This window comes from Balaenoptera physalus (genome assembly GCF_965194825.1).
Source record: "Balaenoptera physalus genome assembly, chromosome: 11".
NCBI lineage: Eukaryota > Metazoa > Chordata > Mammalia > Artiodactyla > Balaenopteridae > Balaenoptera > Balaenoptera physalus.
The window spans coordinates 99,303,468-99,317,436 of NC_138896.1; the positions used below are offsets into that span (position 1 = coordinate 99,303,468).

At 45.3% G+C, this 13,969-nt stretch overlaps 1 protein-coding gene across 6 annotated transcripts in view; it reads left to right on the top strand.

The window, feature by feature from the left end:
- The window catches only part of ITPR1 (inositol 1,4,5-trisphosphate receptor type 1), a 320,647-nt gene that overhangs the window by 211,656 nt on the left and 95,022 nt on the right, over positions 1-13,969 (top strand). For all 6 annotated transcript variants that reach the window (XM_082412032.1, XM_082412033.1, XM_082412035.1 and 3 more), the window contains 2 exons: positions 5,146-5,278; positions 7,316-7,506. In XM_082412032.1, coding sequence (XP_082268158.1) covers positions 5,146-5,278; positions 7,316-7,506 — 324 coding nt within the window. The remainder of the gene's footprint in view (positions 1-5,145; positions 5,279-7,315; positions 7,507-13,969) is intronic.

Genomic DNA, 13,969 nt, shown 5'->3' on the forward strand with positions numbered 1-13,969 from the left:
GATGGTGGTGCTTGCTGTTGTCATTGGTGTAGCATCGATTGGCTCAGGACCAATCACGGCCACTTACAGAAATGAAACTGACTGGTGACTCTACCTGTAAACTACCTGTTCACGCACTACACCCAGCCAATCCCCGAGTAACGACCAAGTCAGCTTTTCACATCCTGTCTTCTTCTCCTCGAGTGGCTTTTTCCTTAAGTGGAGCCTTAAAAACAAATTGTTTTTTTATTTTTTTCTGTAAGTAACGGATGATCATCATGGGTAAAGTATACTAAACAAAAACAGTATGATGGAAAAAGTGTTCACAGTTACACTACCTAGCTATAAAAGCTGCCATTGATTTAATATTTTCTTCTGCCCCCCTTTTTGCACACGTAAGGATGTGTGGCAACACACACAGATACACTTTCATTGTCATTGAGGTTCTTCCAAGTGTATAACTTTTCTTCCCTGCTTTTGTCCTTTAATATATCTAGGCATTTTCTTTGATAGTCTTTGAAAGTTAACAACTGGCTAAAGTTCCACAAATTAACGAGTACTTTGTAATGTTTTCCTTTGATGAGGAAATGAACAAGTGTGTACATATGTGTATAGATTCATAAAAGGGGAATTTCTAGGCCAACAGGTAGATTCTTTCTTAAGGTGCTGGTTATGCATTGCTAAACCATTTCCTAGAAGGCTACATACATCGTTAGCATGCTGACCACTGATTGCATGTTACCCATTTCTGGAAAATACCAGATATCCTGGTTTTCTGGGTGCCTATCATATGCCGATCACTATGCTAAGACTTTTACATGTGTTAACGCGTAAATGTTTATAAATGCTGATGTTGACCTACTGAGACAGCCTTCCCCTCCATTTCACAAGTCATAGGGTTAGGAAATGGGCAGTCGTGGCGAGTACTGCCCTGAAATCGTGTTCACCAGTGTCCTGGAGAATGTTCGTCTGAGATGAGTGGGTGCCTGGGGCACCTTTGTTCTGCTCACGTGCTTTCAGTCCCTGCGCAGTCCCAGCACATCTCGAGTCCTTTCCTGTTTCTTGCGATTGTGCTTTCTCAGACTACGACCAAAGAAGCTCTTCTAGGAAGTTGGCATTCAGCCCTTCCTCACCAGCTTCCAGTGTCTCCTGCCGTTCATTGATGAAGGGCACCTTGCATTCCTGTTTTTTCCATCCTTGCCTGTCCTTCAAGAATTGTCCTGGGTCTTAGAAGTCGCTGGTAAAGGCACATAGCTGTCTCTCGTGCCCTAAGTTTGATTTGCCCCAGTGCATGAGCTTTGGAATTAGAAACCGGTTCAAGCCTGCCTTTGCCGGGCCCTCACTGTGTGATTTGGGGCACATTATTTAACCTCAGTTTCTCCTGCTGTAGAATGCGGGTAATCGTCTCCATCCCTTATGACTGTTCTCCAGAGCTGTGCCCTTGAAGCACTTAGCACGGTGGCTGGGCTCTGAGAAGGGATATTAATGATCAGGGTCGCCTTGCAGACTGAGACACAGCAGTGATTTGACAGACAACCGGAGTAGGAAAAGGAAGGTATTTTTAAATCAAGGTGCTGCCTTAGTGCTGACTAAGGTGTGAGAGGCTCACTGCTCATGTGAGAGGGTAATCTTTTCTGAAGCACCTGATTTTTAAGCGGCTGGAACCTGGGAGCCCAAAGGTCACTCTTTCTCTCCTTTGCGATCTTAACTCTTAGTGCTGTGTTCAACGCTGGGCTATATTCCCACACAGTTCATTAGCCACGAGTTTAATTGACAGAATGAAACTCGTTTGAACTGACTTGCAAGGCAGGAGCTTGGTTTCTGACTCCACGTCACTGACCTGCCTTTTTCACCATTTTCACCTGACACTTAACTGCAAATGAAACTCTTTGCCTTTGTCTTTTCTCAGTCTTAGGTAATCATGTGTGTGGAATGTAGAATTTTTTACCAGAGACAAACATCTGATATTTGTTTGCATGTTGTAGGTGTAAACTGCTGGGGGAAAACTAGTATTCTTTTTGAAGAAAAGGCTGCATGGCCAAATGTGAGAGCTGGAGAAGTGATGTTTTTTGGGAAGTGACTTTTTTTCCTTCTCTGCAATCAGCTTTCTCAGCCCAGTACGTCGTGAACAGCTTAGTGCTGTTGAGTAATTTATATCAAGATGATTAGGAAGGCTTTTCTCTGCAGATTTTAATTTTTCCTAAATTAAACCACGAGCTCAGAAAAACAGAATTTTCCTTGAACCTAAGTTTTCACACTAGGGATTTGCATCACTTTTAATAAAGCTTATGCATTTTCTCTTTCTGTCCCTTTTTTTACCTAAAATTTTCAGTCTTTATTCTTTCAGAAAGGGAATGAATCTCATCTTGTTTTTTTTGTTTTTTTGTTTTTAAAAAGCAAATCCCACATGTTCTCTTTTTTCCCCTTGCCTTAAAATTTATTTTTTGTGGAGTGAAGGTGAGGTGCATGTGTGCCAAAAACCTTATAATTAAGAGGGAAAAAATTAAAAGTTTGTAGGGTGGAGCGTGTGTGTGTGTGTTTTCCATAATGAACACATTTTATGATATTCTCTTATGGGGGAAAAGGTACCATTTGATGCATCGGTTGCTATGGTAACTGCTAGGGTTTGTCTGTGCAAGGAGAGGCAAAATGGTAATGTGAGATCCCTTTGTAACTTCAGTTGGCATCCAGGCTGCATAAATGTGAAGTTCCTGTTCCTGGAGTCCACGTGTTCCCGGACGGCATATGCTCCTTTCTCTACTTCCTGCTTCCTTGATTGCAAACTGACCTGGGTCTTGCTGATGAGACCCTCAAAACCCTGAGGAGAGGAAACTCTAACTGAGCCACTCCAGTCCTAGGTGGAATCGTAGTGTGAAGCCTCTGGTTGAGTCTTCCCTTAAAGGATGCATGTTTGTTGGCTCGTGACAGTCACCTGCCTTTGACCATCAACCCTGTGGTCTTCCAGGTTCTTGCCACAGTGGCAGTGTTGGCTGTTCTCTGTGGCTGCAGCTTACAGGTCTCATTTACCTCTCAAACAATGTTCTTGTGGTGCCCAAGAGGATCCCATAGAAAACTGGGATGGTTTCCTGCCAACCCTCCGTTCTGGGGGAACTCAAAGTCTGTATCTTTAGAAAGAAAATCAAGTAGATGCATCATTGTGTTGACAAAGGGAAATGGCATTTAATGTACTGTTACATTCAACGTGGAGGTAACCTTGTCTTTCCCCCTTTTCTTTCTTAGTCAGCTATCTTGACCATTCCTTTGAAATTTGTGTTTCTCTTATGGAGTCAGCCTTTTAAAATCACCATGCTCTCCATGACTGCTTTGGAGAGTGTTGATAACGTTTGTACTGGTGCTAAAGCTATATCTTTATACCAAAATGTGGTTTCCTAAGCCATTAAAGAATATTATACTGAAAACAGCTTACGTTGAAAGTATTTTTAAAGATCACAAATAGCCTCTTCACTGAAAGTACTCTCGGAATCTTGAATTTACTGGTGGTCGAAGTACGAAATGAGTTTCATGTCCTAGTTACAAGCATTCTCCCTTGCTTAACTACGACGAGAGACGTTATTTGTGGATGGAACGGAGAGAGGAAAATTGAGATTTCTTTTCATGCCTGAACTTTCATTTAAAAATCAGGACTGCCTTCCCCCCTTCTCTCTCTCCTGTTTACCCCATCTCTCCATTTTCCCCTGGATTCTCACCGGCAGCGTGCATTTAACAAAGGAGAAAAGCCAGGCTGTGTGGCCCTGGGACCTCACATCATTTTGACAACTGAACTAACGAGTTTTCTGCCTTGGTCCTTCTTCCCTGGTCCCAACTCCCTCAGGGGGCCCCTTGCCTCCCCACCACCCTTAGGACACTCTTCTCCCTCCCATCTTGTTTTGCAAACACCCTCCTTGAAGTCTCCAGACCTATTCTTAGAGCCTCTTCACAAATCACTTTAAGCTCTACTGGCTCCCGTTACAGTGGTAGGTCTCTTCAGAAGAACTCCTGAGTCTCTGTTTTAGAGACTTGCTGTATTGCAGCACCTCTTCTCTCTGCTAGACTTCTCACTGACCTCTCAGTGATGTGCCAGAGGAACTCCAGGATTTAACTGCTTTGTCCTTGAGAAGGGGTCCAGGGGAAATCCATATATCCTTTAACTGGTAGAAACTTCCAGATTGGGAGGTGGTCTGGGAGTCCCTCAGCAAGACTGCACGAGGAATAGAGCTGAGAATAAATCCTACTGCTTTGTGCTGCTTTACCAATGTGCGTAGTATTTGAGAATAAATCAAGGTTGTTTTTTTGGTTCGGTGTTTTTGTTTTTTTCTTTTTTGGTTGGAATCGTGGCAAAGAGTTTGTTATATCCCCTGCCCAGGAGTCCTTTGATATTTATGTGTATTTTTAAGCTTTTATCATGGAAATGTTTAAAAATATCCGAAATACATATTTTGAAGAGTTTGGAGAACCCTCATTCATAACTCAGCTTCTCTGACTATCAACTCATGCCCAGTCTTGTCTCATTTATACTCAGCTAGTCCCTCCTCCCGTATTACTTCAAAGCAAATCCCAAATGTCACTTTATCCATGCTGCCTATTTTTTGATTGATATATCTGATCTCTGCCAGAAATTTATTTTTTCTTGCATTATTTTTTCTTCACTCTGTGGCCCATTGACTATTTCTGTAAGAAAGGCTTACTTTCAGCTTATTGTTTTATTTACTCTATTACTCTGATATGTTGAGATTTTCTTTAGACCTTGTGATAAATGCTCTGGTTGGAGTAACATTTTCATATTGCTGTGGGGATGACCTGTGAATTTTTCAATTTGTCTGAATTTTATTGGCTTATCCCAAAGGGGTTTTCTTTTGTTTCGTTTTGTTTTTTGTTACTGTTAGTTACCCTCCGAGATTAATGTTCTGTTTTTATCACTGTGTGAGAGACTACTTTCAGATATTTAATATTTTAGATTGATGCTTTTTTATGGTCTGGTTTCCTGAGAAAACACTGAAGAAGTTAACTTTAGAGTTTCCAAATGCTCTTATTAATAGTTTATTTTTTCACTGAGTGAGACTGAGCCAATTATAACTGAGTACCTCTGTGTTGTTTTTTTTTTTAATATTAGTAGCTCAGTCATGCGTTAAATTCAGAACCTGATTTCATTATCCTGTTTGAATTAAGGGTGAGGCCCTCAGGCAGATTTTGGTCAACCGTTACTATGGAAACGTCAGACCTTCAGGAAGAAGAGAGAGCCTGACCAGCTTTGGCAATGGCCCGCTGTCACCAGGAGGACCCGGCAAGCCCGGGGGAGGAGGTAGGCCACGTGGTGTGCTAATTAGCTGCACGTGTGAACTGAGTGTGCCACGCAAGAGCTGCGTGTTTCTGATTAGCAGGTTGGACCTCTAACAGATGCATTTGGGTTGCAAGTGTATTATTTTAGCAGCTTGTTTTGTCTTTGGTCTACCATCAAATTGGTGTCTAAAAATGTTTCCCTACAATTAGATATTGGCTGAGCGTTTTGCCCCTTTTTCCCATGCAGCAACCCTCTTGGTGATACTTGAATGACTCAATGAACTTGACTTTATCGCACATTTTCTCGTGGCCATGAGGACTCATGTTTTCCCATAAAATGAGTATGCTGTTGGCAGTGAGGAGGGCGAAAGCCACCATTTATTATACACTTACTGAGCCGAGGGCTTTCCCAAGCATTTTGCCTTCTTTATCTCCTTTTCTCCTCCGAGTTACTCACTATCTGGTAGGGACTGCTGTCATCCCTGTTGAACAGAGGAAAGGGGAGCTTGTTAGTGGCTGGTCTGTAATGTAAAGCTGCTTTAAATTAATTAAATCTAATTCTAATGCCCAAGCTTTGTGCCTCCCCAAAGTCTTAGGTTTCTGCAAAAAAAAAAAAAAAAAACAAAAAAAAACCAGTAAAGCATTGCTTAAAAACACATCCTGAAAGGAGTCCCAAAACACTGTAAGCACAATTACAGGTAAAGGCTACCAAAACGTTGAATTCAACTGTGGGTGATGGTGTTGGTTTTAAGAGGGGCCAGTAGTTCCGTGCTCAAAGCACAAATGTGAGTTGCCTAATTCCCGGGCTATGGTGATGACTCTTGAGCACTTCCGGTCCTTGGTGGACTCTGCTGGTGGCACAGAGATACGCAGTCGTTAATAAATTAATTCTGGCAGGCTCTGGGGAGGGATCTTGGGCTTCTCGCCAAATGGAAATGTAGAGCGGATCTGCCCACAGAGCGCCCCAGAGACAGACCTTAGCTTCTCATCCAAACGTTCCCAGTGATCGTCAAGCAGAAGTTCTTCCCACAACATCTCCAAACTATTTCTCTTTACTCGCCAAAGTGCACTCATTCAACAAGCATGTGAGGCTCCGGAGCGATATCAGGAGGGGGGGTTTGGAAATGCATCAGAGACAGGTTCTGCTTTGAGAAGCTGTCGGAGAGAAGATGTGACACCCAGTGTCTACCTTGTACTATAAATGTAACAGATTCTAGAAGGTCAAGGAAAGCAATGTAAAGGATGTGGCATTTGAATTGAACTCTGCCGGGAGGGACTGATAGATGATTTTCTGGGGTTTTTATGTTTTTTTTTTAATTGATCACCCCATTTCCCCATGAACATTAATATTTCGGGTTTTACCAATAATAGTGCAAGTTCTTAAATAGGCACTTTCTAAACACGATTGGAATCTGTTCCACTAAATGGCACAGGCCATCTCTTCCTAAGTATATTCTTCTCATCTGAAGCTCAGGGAGGAGGCGAACTTTGTTTGGTTCACTCCCCTACCCCCAGCTCTTGGCTCCATGCCAAGCACTGAGTCAAATATTTATTGAATGAATGAATGAACAGATACAAAGTATGTGAAAGGGTGAGTTTTGGGGCTAGGGTGGGTTTCTTAGAAAGAGGACTGAAGCGATCATTATAGGCTATGCTTCTTGAGAGTGTTTAAGTTCTAAGAAGTGTTTAAGTTCGGTTTGTCTCTTAAACTCAGATCAGTTCTTAATAATTCTGCCCCAGGTCACTGCATTTTAATGTAAGGGAGAGTCTTGACCGGATGGCTTTAAGTCTCTTGCTTGAAATGTGTTATTCTTCCTTCATCTTACCCGCCTCCATTCAAGTTCCACCTCTGTTACTTCCAAGCTGCACTGGGTGTCCTTGGACAAGTGACTTCATCTCTGTGCTAATAACGAGTACCTTCCTTTGTGCTTGTTAAGAAGGTTCAAAGAGATAGTATCGTTAAAGTGTTGAGGGCACAAAGTGTTGGGACGCGCTAAGTGTGCAATAAATGTTAACTGCTCTGATTGTGGTTGGTAAGAGCAATCTTCCATCTTCCTAGGGGGAGGTTCCGGGTCCAGCTCCACGAGCAGGGGGGAGATGAGCCTGGCCGAGGTTCAGTGCCACCTTGACAAGGAGGGGGCCTCCAATCTGGTCATCGACCTCATAATGAACGCATCCAGCGATCGAGTGTTCCATGAAAGCATTCTCCTGGCCATCGCCCTGCTGGAAGGAGGCAACACCACCATACAGGTAAGAAGGCAGCTTCGCTGCCGATGGGGCGTCCTTGCTGAACAGGAGGAGGCTTCGTTCCGGGAACCAGGTACTGGGCGGTGCTGAGACTCCTGTACGAGAGAGAGCTCATTCTTAGGGCACAAAATTGTTTTGTTCTGAAAAGCGAATTCTTTTGATATCTTGCTGTGGTCATCCTGTCATAATTCAGACTTGGTTCTAAAACATGAGTTACATTCAAAAACTGATAAAATGCTGGGGATGTGTGAAGAAAATTGGCCCAGGATTTGGAGCATAATAGATAATCCATAAATGTTTGTCCCATGAATGATTGCATGAATTATATTTACAGTTTTTATCCAAGATCATAGAGGATCCCATCACCTGATGACCAGAAGGGGTTTGGACTGTGTGTGCTATTTAGATTTGTTTTATCTATGGACCTTGCAGCTCTTGCAAACTATATATTTCTCTTTCTTTTAACTGAAAAGCTCAGTAAAACTGAACCAATTTGAACTAATAGGAGCTAATAGGGGAAAGCCAGGCTAGGTTAGTCAAAGATAAATAGATGACTTTTTGTTGGCTTGTTATGACACATATTTTAAAATAACAGTAGGAAGTAGAATTCTGAGTAGAAGTCCTTAAAGAAGCAATTTTAATGAATTTTAATAATATATACATAATTTTCATATGGACATGGCAGTTAAAAAGATTCCTTTAAATATTTTAAAATATTTTGGATACTCCCTTCTTCATGCATTCTTTGTTCTTTGTTAGCTTTGAATAAGGGTTTACTTAGCTGTGTGTGTGTGTATACATACACACACACACACACACACACACACACACACACACATTTTGATAACAGCTTATGATTGAGATATAATTCATATACCATGAAGTTCACCCTTATGTATATATTTGACTTGACCATATATTCTTTTTTTTTTTTTATGCCATCAATTATTATGCTGGGTCAGCAGGTATACGCTGGGATGTTTGGTCCCCTGCTTAAATGTATTATTTCTTTTTTTTAAAAATAAGTTTATTTATTTTATTTATTTACTTTTGGCTGTGTTGGGTCTTCGTTGCTGCTCATGGGCCCTCTCCAGCTGCGGCGAGCGGGGGCCACTCCTCGCCGCGGTGCGTGGGCCTCTCACCACGGTGGCCTCCCCTGTTACGGAGCACGGGCTCCAGGCGTGCAGGCTTCAGCAATTGTAGCACGCGGGCTCAGCAGCTGCGGCTCATGGGCTCCAGAGCGCAGGCTCAGCAGCCATGGTGCACGGGCCCAGCTGCTCCGCGGCATGTGGGATCCTCCCGGACCAGGGCTCGAACCCGCGACCCCTGCATTGGCAGGCAGGCCCTCAACCACTGCGCCACCAGGGAAGCCTTGACCATATATTCTTGGTCTTGAATTTAATTTCAGAATCTGGATTAATGAAGTTTTGTTTCTTTGTGCAAATTTAAAAAGGGCATTTCTTCTCTTGGGCCTGAGCCAGGGCACCTGGGTTTCAGCCCCACTCGCTCCTGCAGCCAGGTGCCCTGTGCGCCCCCCCACACCCCCCACATGGCAACTGCGGCGGCCCTGTCTCCTCGCCCTCCAGCCCAAACGCCCCAACACACACTTCTGACGTTCATATGTGCGCTGCCCTCAGTTGAGATTTGTGCCCGTGGGAGAGTCCGCTGCACGACTGAGCTGTCACACGGGCACCTGTGACCTGTAACATGTGGGGTTGCCGTTTGATTTTGTCCCGCATGAGTCTGACCATGCGTGTGCGCGTGGGTGGGTCCTGCAGGTCCTCTGATCACGAGGATTCGCTCGCCTGCTGCCGTGGTCCTGCTGTCCGGGTGCGTGCGCTGGCATGGAAGCAGGGCTGAAACTCTCCTGGTCTCTGAACCATGTGATTCCCAGAGACTAGATCAGTCAAACTAAACATTAATTGAGCACTTGCTGTGTACACGACGCTGAACTACGGACTTCAGGGCAGTGGTTTCCAGACACTGGGGCCGGTCGGTCTATGAGAATTTTCTCCAGGCACAGCCAAGTGTGGAAACAAGGGCGATGTGGTCAGTGTTTCATAAACCAAATGTATCAGTTTGAAGGCCCATCTGACCATTTTATTCTGAGGTTATAGCCTGTCCAATTTTTTTTTTTTTTAATCTCTGATGTCTTTTGTTGAATGAAGTGGTGTTGATAGTGGTTGGGGTTTTTTTCCTACTGGCCAGATAAGAAGTTGGAAACCTTAGGTTATTCCTTCCCCTCCTCAATTAAAAAAAAAAAAAAAGTTGCTAGTTTGCTAATCCCAGTCTTCAAGAAATTAAAAATGGAGCAAGGATATAAGACTTAGTGTGCATGCACATAGGAAGCTGGGTCTCAAGAATGATGTGTGGTGCCATCCAGGAGGCAGGAAAGATACTGCGGACCCTCCAAGGAAGAAATAACGGCAGCCGTGTGAGGAGTCAGTGAAAGGTTTTTTGATGACGTGGGCTTTGAAGGATGGGTGTGGGTCTGAAAGTTGGAAATTGTGCACAGAGCTGGGGCGTGGGGAGGCTGGACCATGCCGCAGGGCGAGAAGGCCCAGAGACACAAGAGTGGAAGGCGTGCTCACAGGACAGGGCTGGGGTCCTTCAGAGTGAGCCCAGCCGGCGGAGGAGAGTGAAAGGGGGTTAGGGTATGTTGGGGGCTGGGCAGCCCCCCAAGGGGCCTCGGGGCTATAACATAGGACTATGAATCTGACAGACAAATTGAGGAGAGCAGGGCCTAGAAGGAGGCAGTCCAATAATTTAAAAGTGAATCAGAAGTTATTTAGGAGAGAGCTAATGAAAGCCTGAATTCAAAATAAATGTATGATAGAATTGGTCCTATCGCAGGGCGGGATGTTTTCTAGGAGGGGCATAGGGGGCCTTTTGGGGTGTTGGAAATGATGGGCTACATGTTGGTAGTTATGTAGGTATAAATCTGTTTCAAACTCTGTGAGCCATACAGTTAGAATTGGTGTGCTTTACTATACAAAAGCTATACTTCAATAAAGTAGGAAAAGTATCCTGAGCCTGGCGGGGACAGGACGTCATGAATGGAGACTCTCCAACGCTCGCTTCCTCCTCAAGGCTGGTGCCTTGGACCCATTTATAGTTAATGCATGTTGGCCAAAGTGTCACCCGATTGGATGCCAGAAGCGAGAAGGTCAGAGGGCCCCCACTTGGCTCCGGAGGCTTTACCGAGTCTGGATGACTGGACACAAGAAGACACCGTTAATTAAGCAGTAATGAAGCCCGGGGAGGGCTCGAGGAGACTGAGGGCTGCCGGCGCCGAGCCCGGCTGGCACGGCGCAGTCTGAGTTTCTGGCGAGATGCTGTGTTTTTCACAGCGTACCCCTGATGGTGATGGCAAGGCACACAGAAGCTGTTTTTCCTTCAAGTTCTTTATCTTGTAAAGTAATTATGAATATTAGTTTCATGTTTTCACACATTTATTACTCATATGCTCAGGCTCCAGATGAAATGCCACGGTGGAGCTCCAGTCGCAGCCTCTGGGGGAGTGGAGCTGCCGTCTGTTGGAAGAGCCAGCGTGCTCATGGCTGGGTGGGCCTGGATGGGGTGGCCCGCGAGCCCCCTGCCAGGTGGGGAGGGCACAGCACGGAGCGTGTGCTGGCTCTGCCCGCGCCCCTCTCTCTCTCCTCTCTCTCCTTCTGTGATTTCAGGGGTTGCTGGGAGGATTTCACCCACTGCCTCATTAGAAACCTGTGGTTCCAGGAAAATTCATTCTAGCCTGGAGCTGGCTTGACCCTGAGCTTCTCTTTCTCCAGAGAAAATGATGTGGAATTCAAGTTGTCTGGGGCCAGCTAAGCACAGACACCCTGAAGTCCCAGGGGGAGTGTGATTCAGTTTTGTTTTGCTTTAGAGAAGCCGGTTCAAAGTAGTAAAAGAGCAGCTGGGAAGTTAGTGTGAGTTGGGTGAAGGCTGCAGTTGTGACTGCTGATGATCGCCGAAGGCTGTCAGTCATTACGGGCGGGGTGGGTCCCAGCTGGAGTGCACTGCCCGCCATCCTTCCTGTTCAGCGTGATGTGTCCCAGTCCCAGGAAGGGAATCCAGGTGGGCTCCCCTGGACTCGTGTTTCTCAGGTACAGGTGGTAGAAAGGGCAGTCGCTGTGGGGCATGCAGCGCTGCACAGTTCCAGAGCTGTGTGCTGGTTCTCCAAGGAGACAGCTGCAGAAGAGCCCTTACCTTTACTAGCGCCTCCTCCCAGGATGTGCAGCAGGCTTCACGTGGAGAAGAAGGGGAGTGAGATCTGCTTCCCAACCCAGTTTTGTGTGGGATTAGGGAAGTCATCCCTGGGTTTCTGTTCCTGTGTGTATCTATCATGAGACATACATGCATGTGGACTCCTGGGTTCCTTACTGCTTTGAATCAGGACTTTTTAGAAATTATTAGATGTTTTTCCAGAAATACTCAGAATCCAGTAGTGATGGCTGGCTGGCTCCATTTCTGTAGTCTTTCTTCCCTGGCTTGTGAAAATAATTATTTACAGTATGGTGATTGCATAGTCTGTGGTACGTCCGTGCAACAGAATTCTACTCAGCAATAAAAGGGAATGAACTATTGATAAATGCGATTACGTGGGTGCACCTCAGAGGCATTATGCTGAGTGAAAGAAGCCAGTCTCAGAATGCGACGCCCTGGATGGTTCTATTTGTATGACATTCTCAAAGGACAAGGCTGTAGTGATGGAGAACAGATCAGTGTTTGCCAGCATAGGGCTGAGGGGAGAATCCGACTATAAGGGAATAGCACAGAGGAGTTTTTTGGGTGATGCCACTGTTGTGTGTCCTGCTTTGGACCCACAAATCTATACATGTGTGATAATTTGTAGAACTGCACACCAAAAAAGTCCGTTTTACTGTATGATCATTAAAAAATTAAAGTGAAAACCATAATGATGATGACGGTTAACCAGCATTTATTAAGGGCTTACTGTGGACCAGGCACTATGCTTACGTGTTTCTCATGTATCATCTCATTTAATTCTTACAGTCTCCCTAAGAGGTAGGTGCCATGATTATCTCATTTTTCAGATGAGGAGACTAAAGCCCAGAATAGCTAAGGAACTCGCCCCTCATCATACAAGCAGTAAGCAGTTCTGCCCTGTGTGATCCTGGCTGGGGCTGCAGTCATCAGGGCTTTGATTGGGCTGGAGCGGCCAAGATGGCCACTTGTATGGTTGTAGCACTGGTGCTAGCTCCCAGCTAGCTGCTGAGTGGGGGCTGTGCCCTTGGTTCTCCTCCATGTGGCTCCTCTGTGTGGTCTGGGCTTCTTAGAGCATGGTGGCTGGGTTCTAAGAAGCAGTGTTTTGGGGAGTAGGATGTGGGAGCTACCAGTCATTTTAAGGCCTGGGCTTGGAATCCATGGTACAACACTTCTGCCATGTTCTACTGGTCAAAGCCAGTCGTGAGACTGGCTCGGCTCCAGAAGGAGGGGAGAGGAGTGGCACCTCTTGCTGTGATTAGAGCTTGTGCACTAAGCAGAGAGGGAGGCTGGCTCCCCCACACCCTTGTTATCGTTGATTGAACACCTGCCATGGGTCGGTCAAGCCCCTGAGTTGGGCAAGAAAGGGAGACACTGTTGTCTCTGTAATGGAGGAGCTCAGTTCTCTCTGGAAGTTCAATCCCATTTTTGCAGAAGTGTCGACTCCTGTCCTTCCCCTTTTGATGGTGTGTGAAAATTCACCCTTGTACTGAGGATAAGGTCACTGGGGACCAGAGTTCTTCAGAAGTTCTAAACTTCATTGTCCAGACCTCAGAGGGATTCCATTTGTAGCAGTCCAAAACTAAGGACCTACAGTGCTCGCTAGGAACCCTCATGCAGAGAATTGCCCTTAGTCTGAAACCTTGTAATCTGTCACACAATCACTTAAGCCCTGAAATGCCTGGAAGCTGAATTGGGGATAGTTCCTGGCCTGGCATAGTGGACTCCAAGTCTTCCCATATCTTCTGTCCCTGCCCTGGCTTCTCTGATGGTGACAATGTCTGAAGATAGATATTGCCTCCAAAACTTCTCCTACCTGGGTGCTGTCAGAGTGGCTCAGGCTTCATGGTGAACCCTCTGCTTACAGGAACAAAGAGATGGTACCACTACCCTGGGGTTCTCCGGGAATGGGTGACATCGTTGAGCCGTGGGATCAAGCTTCTCTTTAAGAGTAACTCCTTCTTTTACATGTAGCTGTCCAGTTTTCCCAGCACCACTTTTTGAAGAGGCTGTCTTTTCTCCATTGTATGTTCTTGCCTCCTTTGTTGTAAATTAGGTGCCCATATGTGCATGGGTTTATCTCTGGGCATTCTATCCTGTACCATTGCTCTATATTTCTGTTTTTGTGCCAGTACCATACTGTCTTGATTACTGTAGCTTTGTGGTATAGTTTGAAGTCAGGGACCCTGATGCCTCCAACTCCGTTTTTCTTTCTCAAGATTGCTTTGTCTATTCGGCGTCT